Raw genomic sequence first — 13965 nt, 5'->3', positions numbered from 1 at the left:
TACACAGCAGTATATGGAGATTTGTCTATTAAACAACGAGAAAAAATAACCGGGAAATTCAAAATCACCAAATGTACTGCGCTCAGCCAATCAGCAAAAGAGGGGCGGAGCTGAAAATGGAAAGTAACTTATATCCCCGCCCTATGCGTCATCTCCTGTTCTTCTCCAGTGCCGCTCTATATACGGGGGATTGTGCATCAGTCTCTATAGTGGTAATAGATTGTTTCTGACTATGTTAAGATGAGCGGCGCTGCGCTCGATCACTGCAGTCTGTGCTGCTCTAGGGTCAGCTGGGAATATTGCGGGCACAAAGGTGTTAACACTGAGCGCTTGTGGGTGTAGCCAGGGCCGTACTGAGTGCTGATTGGCTGAGCGCTGAATGTGAAATTCCCGCGCAATGGCAGAGTTTCACGCGCTCTTTGTTCCCTGTGATCCGCGGTTTCAGGCGGGAGCGGCTCTGCTGCGGGTGACGTCACATGCGCTGTTAGAGGTGTCCGGCCCCTTCTGTGTCCAGTTAGTGCAGTGTAACCCTTGTAGTGCTGGAGACACGTTATCCATACTGCTATACACCCCCATATAGTGCAGTAACCTCCCCTCATGGTGCTGGATATCGCCATACACTGCTGTGTGCACCGCCTTATTGTGCTGTATAGTTTCCATCCACAAAGTTCTGTTCTTGCAGCATCTGGAGACATTTTGAGCACTAAAGGGTTAACACACTGTTCCTGTAGGCGGAGCTAAATTCATACTCTACTGATTGACTGAGCCTGTAACGGGGTGCCGGGGGTGCCTCGGGGGTTGTAGTCGTGGCCCCTTCCTGTATCAGGCTAACCCCCAGCGCAGCTGTCACTTTTGGGACAGGGGATTGTTTCGTGGGGCAGAGTGTGGATGAAGAGAGCACGCTGACGGACATTACATTCCTCCCCTCTTTTTGCCTTAGCCTCCCGGCAAGATTCGCATCTGAAAAACAAAATCTTAACCAGCAGGGCAATCGCTTATTAAAACTTTAAAACCTTCATGTAAAACACAATCAACAGCCGCACAAGTCAAGTGCCCGGAGTGCCTCCCAGGGAGCTGCCGGTCTTTGCAGCAGGTTTGCGATCTGCCCCCCGCCATCCCGATCTGCCCCCCCCGACATCCCGATCTGCCCCCCCACATCCCGATCTGCCCTCCGACATCCCGATCTGCCCCCCCCCGACATCCCGATCTGCCCCCAGACATCCGATCTGCCCCCAGACATCCCGATCTGCCCCCAGACATCCCGATCTGCCCCCAGACATCCCGGTCTGCCCCCAGACATCCTGGTCTGCCCCCAGACATCCCGGTCTGCCCCCCGACATCCCGGTCTGCCCCCCGACATCCCAGTCTGCCCCCCGACATCCCAATCTGCCGGCCTCCCCCGTGATCTCTATTCTGCAGCTCCTCCGGTATCTCCCTCCTCTGCTCTCCCCCTCTGCTCTCCCCCTCCCCCTCTGCTGTCCCCGTCCCCCTCTGCTGTCCCCCCGACGTCCTCTTACCTGTCTTCACCGGCCGATCACATCTGCCTCCATCGCTGGGTCCTTCTTCCTGGGTCTTATGCTGAGCTGTCCAACTTCCTGCCTGCTGGCTGCTGCTGTAAAGCTGTTCCTTGCCTTCTGTTCCTCCTGCTAATCCTCTGGGTACTGTGAGTATAACTTTTTTTTTTTTTTCTTTTTTTTCCTCTATCCCCTTTCTATTTTTACACCTCGTGTGTCCCGCCGAGCGCTGATCAGGGATGCAGATAACGTATCTGCATCCGTGGTCAGTTTTCGGCGGGACTTTTTTTCCCGTATTCCCGACCCTTTTTGTATCGCATCTGTTCGTGCGTCCCGCCGAGCGCTGATCAGGGATCCACATAGCGGATCGGCATCCCTGCTCAATTTTTGGCTTGACAAAAAGCATCGGGGATACAGAAAAAAAAGTCACGCCAAAAATTGAGCAGGGATGCCGATCCGTTATGTGCATCCCTGATCAGCGCTCGGCGGGACGCACGGACTGATGCGATACAAAAAGCGTCGGGGATACGGAAAAAAAAGTATCGCATCTGTCCGTGCGTCCCGCTGAGCGCGGATCAACATCCCTGCTCAATTTTTGGCGTGACTTTTTTTTTTTTCCGTATCCCCAGCGCTTTTTGTATCTCATCCGACCGTGCCTCCTGCAGCGGCCGATCAGTGCACTGCGTCTGTGCGTTTGAGAAGTCAAATGGCGTTCCTTGTCTTCTGAGCCCCGCCATGCGCCCAAACAATTGATTTCCACCACACGTGAGGTATCTGCGTACTCGGGAAAAATTGCACAATACGTTTTATGGTGCATTTTTTCCTGATACCGTTGTAAAAAGAAAAAAAAAAAGCTACCTTGTTGCTGCAAAAATTTAAAAAAAAAAATTTAAAAATAATAAATAATTTTCACGGTTCAACGTTATCAACTTTCAGTGGAGCCCCTGGGGGTACAAGGGGCTCACTAAACATCTAGATAAATTCCTTGAGGGGTCTAGTTCCAAAATGGGGTAATTTGTGGGGGACCTCCACTGTTTAGGTACCATGGGGGGGGTCTAAAAACGTGACATGGCGTCCGCTAATGATTCCAATCAATTTTGCTGTCAAATGGTGCCCTTCTCTTCTGAGCCCCGCCATGCGCCCAACAATTACTTTCCACCACATGTGAGGTATCTGCGTACTCAGGAGAAAATGGACAATACATTTTATGTTGCATTTTTTCCCGATACCCTTGTGAAAAAAAGCTACCTAGTTGATGCAACAGTTTTGTGGTAAATTTTTTTTTTTTTCTTTTCACGGCTCAACGTTATAAACTTCTGTGAAGCCCCCAGGTGTTCAAAGTGCTCATCAAACATCTAGAAAAAATATTTGAGGGCTCTAGTTTCCAAAATGGGGTCACTTGTGGGGGAGCTCCATTGTTTAGGCATCTCAGGGGGTCTTCAAACCCGACATAGCGTCCGCTAATTAGTGCAGCTAATTTTGCGTTCAAAAATTCAAATGGCGCTCCTTGCCTTCCGAGCACTGCCGTGTGTCCAAACATTTGATTTCCACCACATATGAGGTATCTGCGTACTCAGGAGAAAATGGACAATACATTTTATGTTGCATTTTTTCCCGATACCCTTGTGAAAAAAAAGCTACCTAGTTGAAGCAACAGTTTTGTGGTAAAAATTTTTTTTTTTCTTTTCACGGCTCAACGTTATAAACTTCTGTGAAGCCCCCAGGTGTTCAAAGTGCTCATCAAACATCTAGAGATAATATTTGAGGGCTCTAGCTTCCAAAATGGGGTCACTTGTGGGGGAGCTCCATTGTTTAGGCACCTCAGGGGGTCTTCAAACCCGACATGGCGTCCGCTAATGAGTGCAGCTAATTTTGTGTTCAAAAATTCAAATGGCGCTCCTTGCCTTTCGACCTCTGCCGTGCACCCAAACAATTGATTTTTACCCCATATGGGGTATCAGCGTACTCAGGAGAAAAAGCACAATAAACTGTAGGGTGCACTTTCTCTTTTCTCCCTTGTAAAAATGAAAATTTTATGGCTAAATTAACATTTTTGTGTTAAAAAGTAAAATTTTCATTTCTTCCTTCCACATTGCTTTGGTTCCTGTGACGCACCTAAAGGGTTAACAAACTTCTTGGATGTGGTTTTGAGCAGTGTGAGGGGTGCAGTTTTTAGAATGGGGTCACTTTTGGGTATTTTCTGTCACCTAGGCCTCTCAAAGTCACTTCAAATGTGATGTGGTCTCTAAAAAAAATATTTTGTAAATTTTGTTGGAAAAATTAGAAATTGCTGATGAACTTTGACCCCTTCTAACTTCCTAACGAAAAAAAAATTTCTTTCGAAAATTGCGCTGATGTAAAGTTGACAAGTGGGAAATGTTATTTAGTAACTATTTTGTGTGACATATTTCTCAGATTTATGGGCATAAATTTTCAAAGTTTGAAAATTGCGAAATTTTCCAAATTTTCGCACAATTTCCTAAATTTTCACAAATAAACGTAAAAAGTATCGGCCTAAATTTACCACTGACATGAAGTACAATATGTCACGAAAAAACAATCTCAGAATCGCCAGGATCCGTTGAAGCGTTCCAGAGTTATAACCTGTCAAAGTGACACTGGTCAGAATTGCAAAAAATGGCCCGGTCATTAGGGTGTTTTAGTGGCCGGGGGTGAAGGGGTTAATACTTGGTTGCACAACCTTTAGCCAAACTCACTGCGCACAACCGCTTCCGGTAACCATCAATGAGTTTCTTACAATGCTCTGCTGGAATTTTAGACCATTCTTCTTTGGCAAACTGCTCCAGGTCCCTGAGATTTGAAGGGGGCCTTCTCCAAACTGCCATTGTGAGATCTCTCCACAGGTCTTCTATGGGGTTCAGTATGGGGAGATAAGGTATGCACACCAGTGACTATGTAAGGGGAATACATGAAATAGCGGAAACTGCTGTGTGAATACTGACTTGAAAAATCCAATAGCTATATGTAAGAGTGAAAATGTGAAAAATGGAATCTGCATTACTGCCATGAACATATGAATCAAGAGAAATTTAGCTACTGAATTGATCAATGCAATAGAGCCCCAACACTACGCCAAAGTATTTCTCTACGTTGGGGTCCCTAGCTTGTGTGTGTCCTCTCATGCAGTTAAAAAACTTACCGTGTATGGGAAGCTGAGACCCAGGCTATTTATGTGTATGATATGGATTGGCAAAAGGTGTGGTTGGGGAGGGTTCACAAACAAAAAACTACTAACAATAAGGAATAACGTTTGGAACACCATTCTAAGTCTGAACTGGGTGCAAAAACCTAAAAAAAATCACTATGGGGAGATAAGGTATGCACACCAGTGACTATGTAAGGGGAATACATGAAATAGCGGAAACTGCTGTGTGAATACTGACTTGAAAAATCCAATAGCTATATGTAAGAGTGGAAATGTGAAAAATGGAATCTGCTATACTGCCATGAACATATGAATCAAGAGAAATTTAGCTACTGAATTGTTTTTTTAGGTTTTTGCACCCAGTTCAGACTTAGAATGGTGTTCCAAACGTTATTCCTTATTGTTAGTTGTTTTTCGTTTGTGAACCCTTCCCAACCACACCTTTTGCCAATCCATATCATACGCATAAATAGCCTGGGTCTCAGCTTCCCATACACGGTAAGTTTTTTACCTGCATGAGAGGACACACACAAGCTAGGGACCCCAACGTAGAGAAATACTTTGGCGTAGTGTTGGGGCTCTATTGCGTTGATCAATTCAGTAGCTAAATTTCTCTTGATTCATATGTTCATGGCAGTAATGCAGATTCCATTTTTCACATTTTAACTCCTACATTAAGCTATTAGATTTTTCAAGTCAGTATTCACACAGCAGTTTCCGCTATTTCATGTATTCCCCTTACATAGTCACTGGTGTGCATACCTTATCTCCCCATAGTGATTTTTTTTAGGTTTTTGCACCCAGTTCAGACTTAGAATGGTGTTCCAAACGTTATTCCTTATTATTCTATGGGGTTCAGGTCTGGACTCATTGCTGGCCACTTTAGTAGTCTCCAGTGCTTTCTATCAAACCATTATCTAGTGCTTTTTGAAGTGTGTTTTGGGTCATTGTCCTGCTGGAAGACCCATGACCTCTGAGGGAGACCCAGCTTTCTCACACTGGGCCCTACATTATGCTGCAAAGTTTGTTGGTAGTCTTCAGACTTCATAATGCCATGCACACGGTCAAGCAGTCCAGTGCCAGAGGTAGCAAAGCAACCCCAAAATATCAGGGAACCTCCACCATGTTTGACTGTATGGACCGTGTTCTTTTCTTTGAATGCCTCTTTTTTTCCTGTAAACTCTATGTTGATGGCTTTTCCCAAAAAGCTCTACTTTTGTCTCATCTACCAGAGAACATTCTTCCAAAACGTTTTAGGCTTTCTCAGGTAAGTTTTGGCAAACTCCAGCCTGGCTTTTTTATGTCTCGGGGTAAGAAGTGGGGTCGTCCTGGGTATCCTACCATACAGTCCCTTTTCATTCAGACGCCGACGGATAGTACGGGTGACACTGTTGTACCCTCGGACTGCAGGGCAGCTTGAACTTGTTTGGATGTTAGTCGAAGTTCTTTATCCACCATCTGCACAATCTTGCGTTGAAATCTCTCCTCAATTTTTCTTTTCCTTCCACATCTAGGGAGGTTACCACAGTGCCATGGGCTTTACACTTCTTGATGACACTGCCCACTGTAGACACAGAAACTTTCAGGTCTTTGGAGATGGACTTGTAGCCTTGAGATTGCTCATGCTTCCTCACAATTTGGATTCTCAAGTCCTCAGACAGTTCTTTGGCCTTCTTTCTTTTCTCCATGCTCAATGTGGTGCACACAAGGACACAGGACAGAGGTTGAGGCAACTTTAATCCATGTCACCGGCTGCAAGTGTGATTAGTTATTGCCAACACCTGTTAGGTGCCACAGGTAAGTTACAGGGGCTGTTATTACACAAATTACAGAAGCATCTCAGGATTTTTCAAACAGTGCCAAAACTTTTGTCCACCCCCTTTTTTATGTTTGGTGTGGAATTATATCCAATTTGGCTTTTTGGCATTTCTTTTTTTTTTGAACATTGAAGACAAATTAACCCCTTCACGACCTTTGACGGATCTATCCATCATGGATCGTGCGACGTTAAGCCCGCCCCCTGCTGCGGGCAGGATGCGGTGATCCGCACACATATCAGCTGTTTTCAACAGCTGACATGTGTGCCTGCATGTTACAAGTGGAATCGCATTCCACCCGTAAAATTAACCCCTTACATCTCGCTGCCAAAGTCTGGCAGCGAGATGTATATACACGCTGTCATGATTTTCACTTACCGCCGCCCCCACCGGAAGTCACGTGAGTGGTGATCACGTGACTTTCGGTGGTTGTCATGATAGCACAGGGTCATGAGATGACGCCTGCAGCTATGACGAGTCACTTTCGTTGTCACTCGGCCCGGAGCCGAATGAATCAGGAAGTGAGCACATCTGCTGTTTACAGCTGTATAGCTGTGATCAGCAGATAAGGCAGAGCGATCGGATTGCTGATCGCTATAACCCTCTAGTGGGACTAGTAAAATAAAAAAATAAAAAAAAGTTTTAAAACATAAAAAAAAACGAAAAGTTCAAATCCCCCCCTTTCACCCCACTAAAAATTAAAGGGTTAAAAAAAAATATACACATTTGGTATCGCTGCGTTCAGAAATGTCCGATCTATCAAAATATAAAATCAATTAATATGATTGGAATTTTTATGCCCTACGCCGTTTACCAAACGCCAAAATTACGTTTTTTTGGTTGCCACAACTGTTGCGCAAAATGCACTAACAGGCGATCAAAACGTAGCATCTGCGCAAAAATGGTACCATTAGAAACGTCAGCTCGAGACGCAAAAAATAAGCCCTCACTGAGCCACAGATCCTGAAAAATGAGAACACTACGGATTTCGGAAAATGGCGCAAAACGTACGTCACTTTTATTGGACAAGCTTGAGAATTTTTTTTAACCCCTTAGATACAAGTAAACCTATACATGTTTGATGTCTAGAAACTCGCACCGACCTCAGGCATCACATAGATACATCAGTTTTACCATATAGTAAACACTATAAAATATATTTTACCATATAGTGAACACGGTGAATAAAACATCCCAAAAACTATTGTGTCATCACACTTTTTTGCAGTTTTTCCACACTTTTTTTGCTGCTTTCCAGTACACCGTATGGTAAAACTTATGGTTTCATTTAAAAGTACAACTCGTCCCGCAAAAATCAAGCCCTCATATGGCAAGATTGACGGAAAAATAAAAAAATGACGGCTCTCGGAAGAAGGGGAGCAAAAAACAAAAAAAAAAAGTGCCCGGGGGCTGAAGGGGTTAAATGAAGATAATACCAAATAATTCGTGATTGCAATCATTCTCAGGAAGAAACTGAGTATTATCTGACAGAATTGCAGGGGTGCCAATACTTTTGGCCAGCACTGTATATAGGAACTCAGTGGTGGCCGCAGATTGTAGGGAATAAATCTGGCTTCTTTTCGGTTCTATCAACACAAAGGCTCTTCTCAGCCGCCCACATCTTCTGAGGAGAAGCTACAGCTGCTGCGGGGGAGGGGCGGGAGATCGGCGCTGCGCTCGATCACTGCAGTCTGTGCTGCTCTAGGGGCGGCTGGGAACATCGCGGGGACTAAGGAGTTAACACTGTGGGCGGAGCCAGAGACCTACTGAGTGCTGATTGGCTGAGCTGTGAATGTGAAATTCCCGCACAATGGCTGAGGGTTTCCCGCTCTGTGTGATCCGCGGGGTCAGGCGGAGGTCTCTGCTGTGCGGGAAGATCTGATCGTACATTACACCGCCACATACAGTATACTCAGCGCTGTGCAGAGGTATACAGCGCTATATGGAGGGTGAGCGGCGCTCTGGGGTAATACAGCCATGAGGATTATACAGAATATTATATTCACAAGGATCGGACCAAGTCCCTCAGTAAAATACGAAATCCCGGGAGCAACAGGAAAAATACTAGAAATTCCCGCAATTCCCGGCTCCTCTGATCTCAGGTCCAAGGATCAACCGAGAACAGAAAAGCTGAACCCTGTGGATGCGGCCGGAGCGACTGTCTGCAGCGCCGGGAGCGACTGTCTGCAGCGGCCGATGGCGAATACAGGCGAGAAACGGATGTAACACAAGTGCTGTATACTGACAGGTCAGGGGTATATAGCGCTATATGGGAGGCGGGGATCGGGTATAAGCGGAGCAGTGAGAGCGAGTCACAACCCAGATCATAAATAAGTGCAACTTATACCCACTGAGCCAACCTAATACACAGCACTAAATCCACTGCCGGGTGCGGCTCATCCACATCCCCCCTATTATAGAGACTCAACAAAGTAACATCTGCAGAGATCACAACAGAGAAGAGCGGCGCCAGCTCCTGTGAGGACGGGGTCAGCTCCTGTGAGGACGGGGCCAGCTCCTGTGAGGACGGGGCCAGCTCCTGTGAGGACGGGGCCAGCTCCTGTGAGGACGGGGCCAGCTCCTGTGAGGACGGGGCCAGCTCCTGTGAGGACGGGGCCAGCTCCTGTGAGGACGGGGCCAGCTCCTGTGAGGACGGGGCCAGCTCCTGTGAGGACGGGGCCAGCTCCTGTGAGGACGGGGCCAGCTCCTGTGAGGACGGGGCCAGCTCCTGTGAGGACGGGGCCAGCTCCTGTGAGGACGGGGCCAGCTCCTGTGAGGACGGGGCCAGCTCCTGTGAGGACGGGGCCAGCTCCTGTGAGGACGGGGCCAGCTCCTGTGAGGACGGGGCCAGCTCCTGTGAGGACGGGGCCAGCTCCTGTGAGGACGGGGTGATGGCTCTTAGAAGAGCCTTTGTGTTGTGGAGGATGCGGGTCAGCGGCGTCACTTGCCCTTCTTGCTGCTCTCCGTCTTCTTGGGCAGCAGCACGGCCTGGATGTTGGGCAGGACGCCTCCCTGGGCGATGGTCACCCCACCCAGCAGCCTGTTCAGCTCCTCGTCATTGCGCACGGCCAGCTGCAGGTGCCGGGGGATGATGCGGGTCTTCTTGTTGTCCCGGGCGGCATTGCCGGCCAATTCCAGGATCTCAGCGGTCAGATACTCCAGCACAGCGGCCAGATAGACCGGAGCGCCGGCGCCCACCCTCTCGGCGTAGTTGCCCTTGCGGAGAAGCCTGTGCACACGACCGACCGGGAACTGCAGTCCTGCCCGGGATGAGCGGGTCTTGGCCTTAGCTCGGGTCTTCCCTCCTTGTTTGCCGTGTCCAGACATCGCTGTGGTTTCAAAGATAAGCAGATAAAGAAGAGTAATGTGAGGACTGTGGCGGCTCCGGAGTATTTTATAAGCTGCTGCTCCGCCCTCCTCTCCTGTCATTGACTGAATCTGAAGTCATCCATGGAAATGAGACTTGTGGATCCACCAATGAGCTGCAGGGGGCAGAGACTATGACGTTTACACTGGTCACATGACTTTGTCACCCAATAGAGCAGTGATGTGCCAGCAGTGTCATTTGCATGGCCGGGCTATAAATACGGCCGCTCTGGGAGGAGCAGGATCATTATTCTCTCTCCAGTGAAGAGATCTCTCTGCTCTCATCATGCCTGATCCCGCCAAGTCCGCCCCAGCGCCCAAGAAGGGCTCCAAGAAAGCCGTGACCAAGACTCAGAAGAAGGACGGCAAGAAGCGGAGGAAGAGCCGGAAGCAGAGCTATGCCATCTACGTGTACAAGGTGCTGAAGCAGGTGCACCCCGACACCGGCATCTCCTCCAAGGCCATGGGCATCATGAACTGCTTCGTCGGTGACATCTTCGAGCGCATCGCAGGGGAAGCCTCCCGCCTGGCGCACTACAACAAGCGCCACACCATCACCTCCCGGGAGATCCAGACCGCCGTGCGCCTGCTGCTGCCCGGAGAGCTGGCCAAGCACGCCGTGTCCGAGGGCACCAAGGCCGTCACCAAGTACACCAGCGCCAAGTGATCACCATTCACCACCACCGCTGCTCCGCACCACAAAGGCTCTTCTAAGAGCCACCACATTGTCTAATCTGAGCTTTATACTGGACGGTCTCTGTTTCTGTCTGTGGCAGTGATTGGAGCAGATCCTCTGCGCTGCGATGGTCGCTACACATGAGGTTTGTGGCTGGAGGATTTCGGTGAGGATCGTGTATATGGGGGGATGGAGCTGCCCGGGGACTTGTTACCTCCAGCGGCCTCCGCTCTGTAGTGACCGGGAAAGGATATGGAGGTATATACTGCACTGGGGATATATAGCAATGTACGGGAGGATACAGCGCTATATGGAGCTATGTGGTATCTGCCCGCAAAGGAGATACGTACATATCTAATGCAGCACATGGGGAGTGCGGGGGGATGAGGCTGCTCCGTGCAGTGACATAATCTATTACTGGTTTATTTGGGGCTGTGATTTGCAGTCACTGATCTGATATCGGCTCCTACACGGTAGTATGGAAATATAAAGCGCTATATGGAGGTACACTGCAGTATATCAGTATTATAGAGCACTATATGGGGAGATACAGCCCTAAATGGCGGAATACAACAGACTAATAAAGGGGCATGGCACAATGTTATCAGGCGGTGAGGAACCAAAGTCCAGCTCCCAGTAATGCCTGAGTGCAGCCATGTGCGGAGCACGGATAGTTACTGCCGACACTAACTGCAAAGAGGAGAATATTTATTGATGCATAAAAAGAAAACCTCCATCCATATCGGCAATGTCTACACTGATGCGTTTCTGGTGCATCAATCAGATTTAGTTATGATATTTAAAATGGCATCAGATGTCAATATAAATAGTCACTAACTGAGCTCCAGTGATCTCATGTAGATCAACCCAAAGAGGAGTATATGGCGGTATACAGCACACATCACTAGATGAGGGTATATAGTAGTAAAGTGTGTATGGGGAATATACAGCACGATATGATGGTATACATCAGTATGTGGAGACAATGCAGCGCTATATGCGAATATACAGCAGTGTATGGTGATTACTGGAATGAAGATCAGAGTTCAGTATAAATAATGACTAACAGCTCCAGGGATCTTATTCCTATAGATTGCCTCAAACAGAGGTATTTTAGGTATACAGCGATATATGGCGGTATACAGATCTAGATTACTGTAGTATATTGGGTACACAGCACTTTATGGGGCAGCACAATATAGGAAATATAGTGCACTATATGGATGACGATTATACAGCACAATATGGTGACATCCAGCATTATACGGGACTATACAATACTATATGGGAGTGTACAGCACTAATATGGGGCTTTATGGCACTATATGGTGGTTTTATCGCAGTATATGGAGATATTCACAATATTAGAATATACAGAGCTATAGAGAGTTTATTGGAATAAAGGTTGTGTCTATATTTAGCATTAACACTGTAGAAGTGGGAAAATAACCGGACAATGAGCGGGAAATTCAAAATCTCCAACAGTTCTGCGCTCAGCCAATCAGCAGAGGAGGGGCGGAGCAAAACAAGTAACATTTTCCGCCCCGTATTCGCGTCATCTCCCCTGTTTTCTTTCTGGTCCTCTCTCGCTCTATATAAAGGAGGACTGTGCACTCGTCAGTCATAGTTTTCTGCTGACTACGTGGAAGATGTCTGGACGCGGCAAAGGAGGGAAAGGTCTGGGGAAGGGCGGTGCCAAGCGGCACAGGAAGGTTCTCCGGGACAACATCCAGGGCATCACCAAGCCCGCCATCCGCCGTCTCGCCCGCAGAGGAGGCGTCAAGCGCATCTCCGGCCTCATCTATGAGGAGACTCGCGGCGTCCTGAAAGTCTTCCTGGAGAACGTGATCCGTGACGCCGTCACCTACACCGAGCACGCCAAGAGGAAGACCGTCACCGCCATGGACGTGGTGTACGCGCTCAAGCGCCAGGGCCGCACTCTCTACGGCTTCGGGGGTTAATGCTTCTGCTCCAAGCATAAAACAAAGAAACACAAAGGCTCTTCTCAGAGCCGCCAACATCTTCCAATGAGAGGCTACAGCTCCTGCTGCGGGGGGAGGAGCGGGAGATCGGCGCTGCGCTCGATCATTACATCTGTTCTTTGGGCGTCTGGGAACACCGCCATCACTGATCACTAAAGGGTTAAAAAAGCTGCTGGGAATAAACCTGTGGCTGAGGACGGAGTATGAATTCCCGCACAATGGCTGCTAATTTCTCCTTTGCGTGTGGCTGGGGGTGAATGTCTGATGTATATAGAGTATATTCAGCACTATGTGGCGGTATAATGTATTTTTTATGAGTATCCAGTGTTGTGTGGTGGGTGAACATTGTATTGTTTGGATGTTTACTGCATTTTGTGTGGGATACGCATACAAGTATTACACAGCACTATATGAAGGGTATACAAGACTAGAAAGCACATGGTGCATCTATTTGGCAGTAAGGATGAAAGATATTCAGCGCCATGTGGTGACATACAACATTACCGCGTTTATAGCAGTGTATGTTGGTATACAGCTCGAGTAAGGGCGTTATGTGGAGCTTGGTGCCTCAGTGGTTAGCACTGCAGTCGTGTGGTGCCTCAGTGGTTAGCACTGCAGTCGTGTGGGGGCTTGGTGGTTACCACTGCAGTCTTGTGGTGCCTTAGTGGTTAGCACTGCAGTGTTGTGGTGACTCGGTTGTTAGCACCGTAGTCTTGCAGCTCTGAGTTCCGGTTTTCAAATCCCACAAAGGACAACATCTGCATGGAGTGTGTAATTTTTCCCTGTGTTTCTGTGCGTTTCCTTGGTTCTTCCCACACTACAATAACTGATGGGGAATTTAGATTGAGCCCCACTAGTGGCAGTGATGGTCACATCTCTAAATCTTTGACACTAAAAGCGCTATATAAGGCCTCCGACACACATCCATGCCGTCGGTACGTGTTTGGTACGTTTTTGCACGTATCGGTGGCATGGAGACACGTACACCAATGTTACCCTATGGTAACAGCTGCACACACACGTAAAACCACACAGAACGTGTGTCCGTGTCGTTTGTATGTGTGTGCATTTTTACACACTCTCAACATGTTCGTTTTTCTTAGGCATCACGCAGGCACGGACCCGCTAAAGTGAATGGGTCCGTGTCTGCACGTATGTGACACGTAGCATGTCCGTGTTCTACCCGTCCGTGTCCGGTTTTTTTTGGTGAATTCTGGATGCGATGTCGGTCAATCTCCCTCTGTCGGTCGGTTTCTTTCGCTGTCAGATGGTCACTCGGTCTGTCCGTCGGTCGGTCTCTCCCCCTCTCGCATACTCACGGATCCCCGATCAGGGGCGCGGCGCTGCACAGCTGTGAAAAACCTCCAGTGGCTTTTTCTTTTTTGAAAATGCCAGCCGCTCATCATTCAATCTCGTATTCACTGCTTCCTCAGCCCAGGCGCCT

The 13965-nt window shown here is 48.1% G+C and overlaps 2 protein-coding genes across 2 annotated transcripts; one reads left to right on the top strand and one right to left on the bottom strand.

The window, feature by feature from the left end:
• Nucleotides 1-9437: 9437 nt before the first annotated feature.
• On the bottom strand, nt 9438-9824 carry LOC142301015 (histone H2A type 1-like). The gene has a single exon (XM_075342036.1). The coding sequence runs from the start codon at nt 9822-9824 to the stop codon at nt 9438-9440; it is 387 nt and encodes a 128-aa protein (XP_075198151.1).
• Nucleotides 9825-12188: 2364 nt separating this feature from the next.
• On the top strand, nt 12189-12523 carry LOC142301014 (histone H4). Its single transcript, XM_075342035.1, has one exon. It carries the CDS (start codon nt 12189-12191, stop codon nt 12498-12500), a length of 312 nt encoding a protein of 103 aa, XP_075198150.1. The 3' UTR covers nt 12501-12523.
• Nucleotides 12524-13965: the final 1442 nt, after the last annotated feature.

The sequence above is a fragment of the Anomaloglossus baeobatrachus genome, chromosome 4 (assembly GCF_048569485.1).
Source record: "Anomaloglossus baeobatrachus isolate aAnoBae1 chromosome 4, aAnoBae1.hap1, whole genome shotgun sequence".
NCBI classification, from domain to species: domain Eukaryota; kingdom Metazoa; phylum Chordata; class Amphibia; order Anura; family Aromobatidae; genus Anomaloglossus; species Anomaloglossus baeobatrachus.
The sequence above is the reverse complement of the archived record's forward strand: the minus strand, read 5'-3'. Positions and strand labels throughout refer to the sequence as shown.

Coding starts and splice junctions, on each gene's coding strand:
- LOC142301015 (XM_075342036.1), bottom strand. CDS start 9,824: ATGTCTGGACACGGCAAACAAGGAGGGAAGACCCGAGCTAAGGCCAAG.
- LOC142301014 (XM_075342035.1), top strand. CDS start 12,189: ATGTCTGGACGCGGCAAAGGAGGGAAAGGTCTGGGGAAGGGCGGTGCC.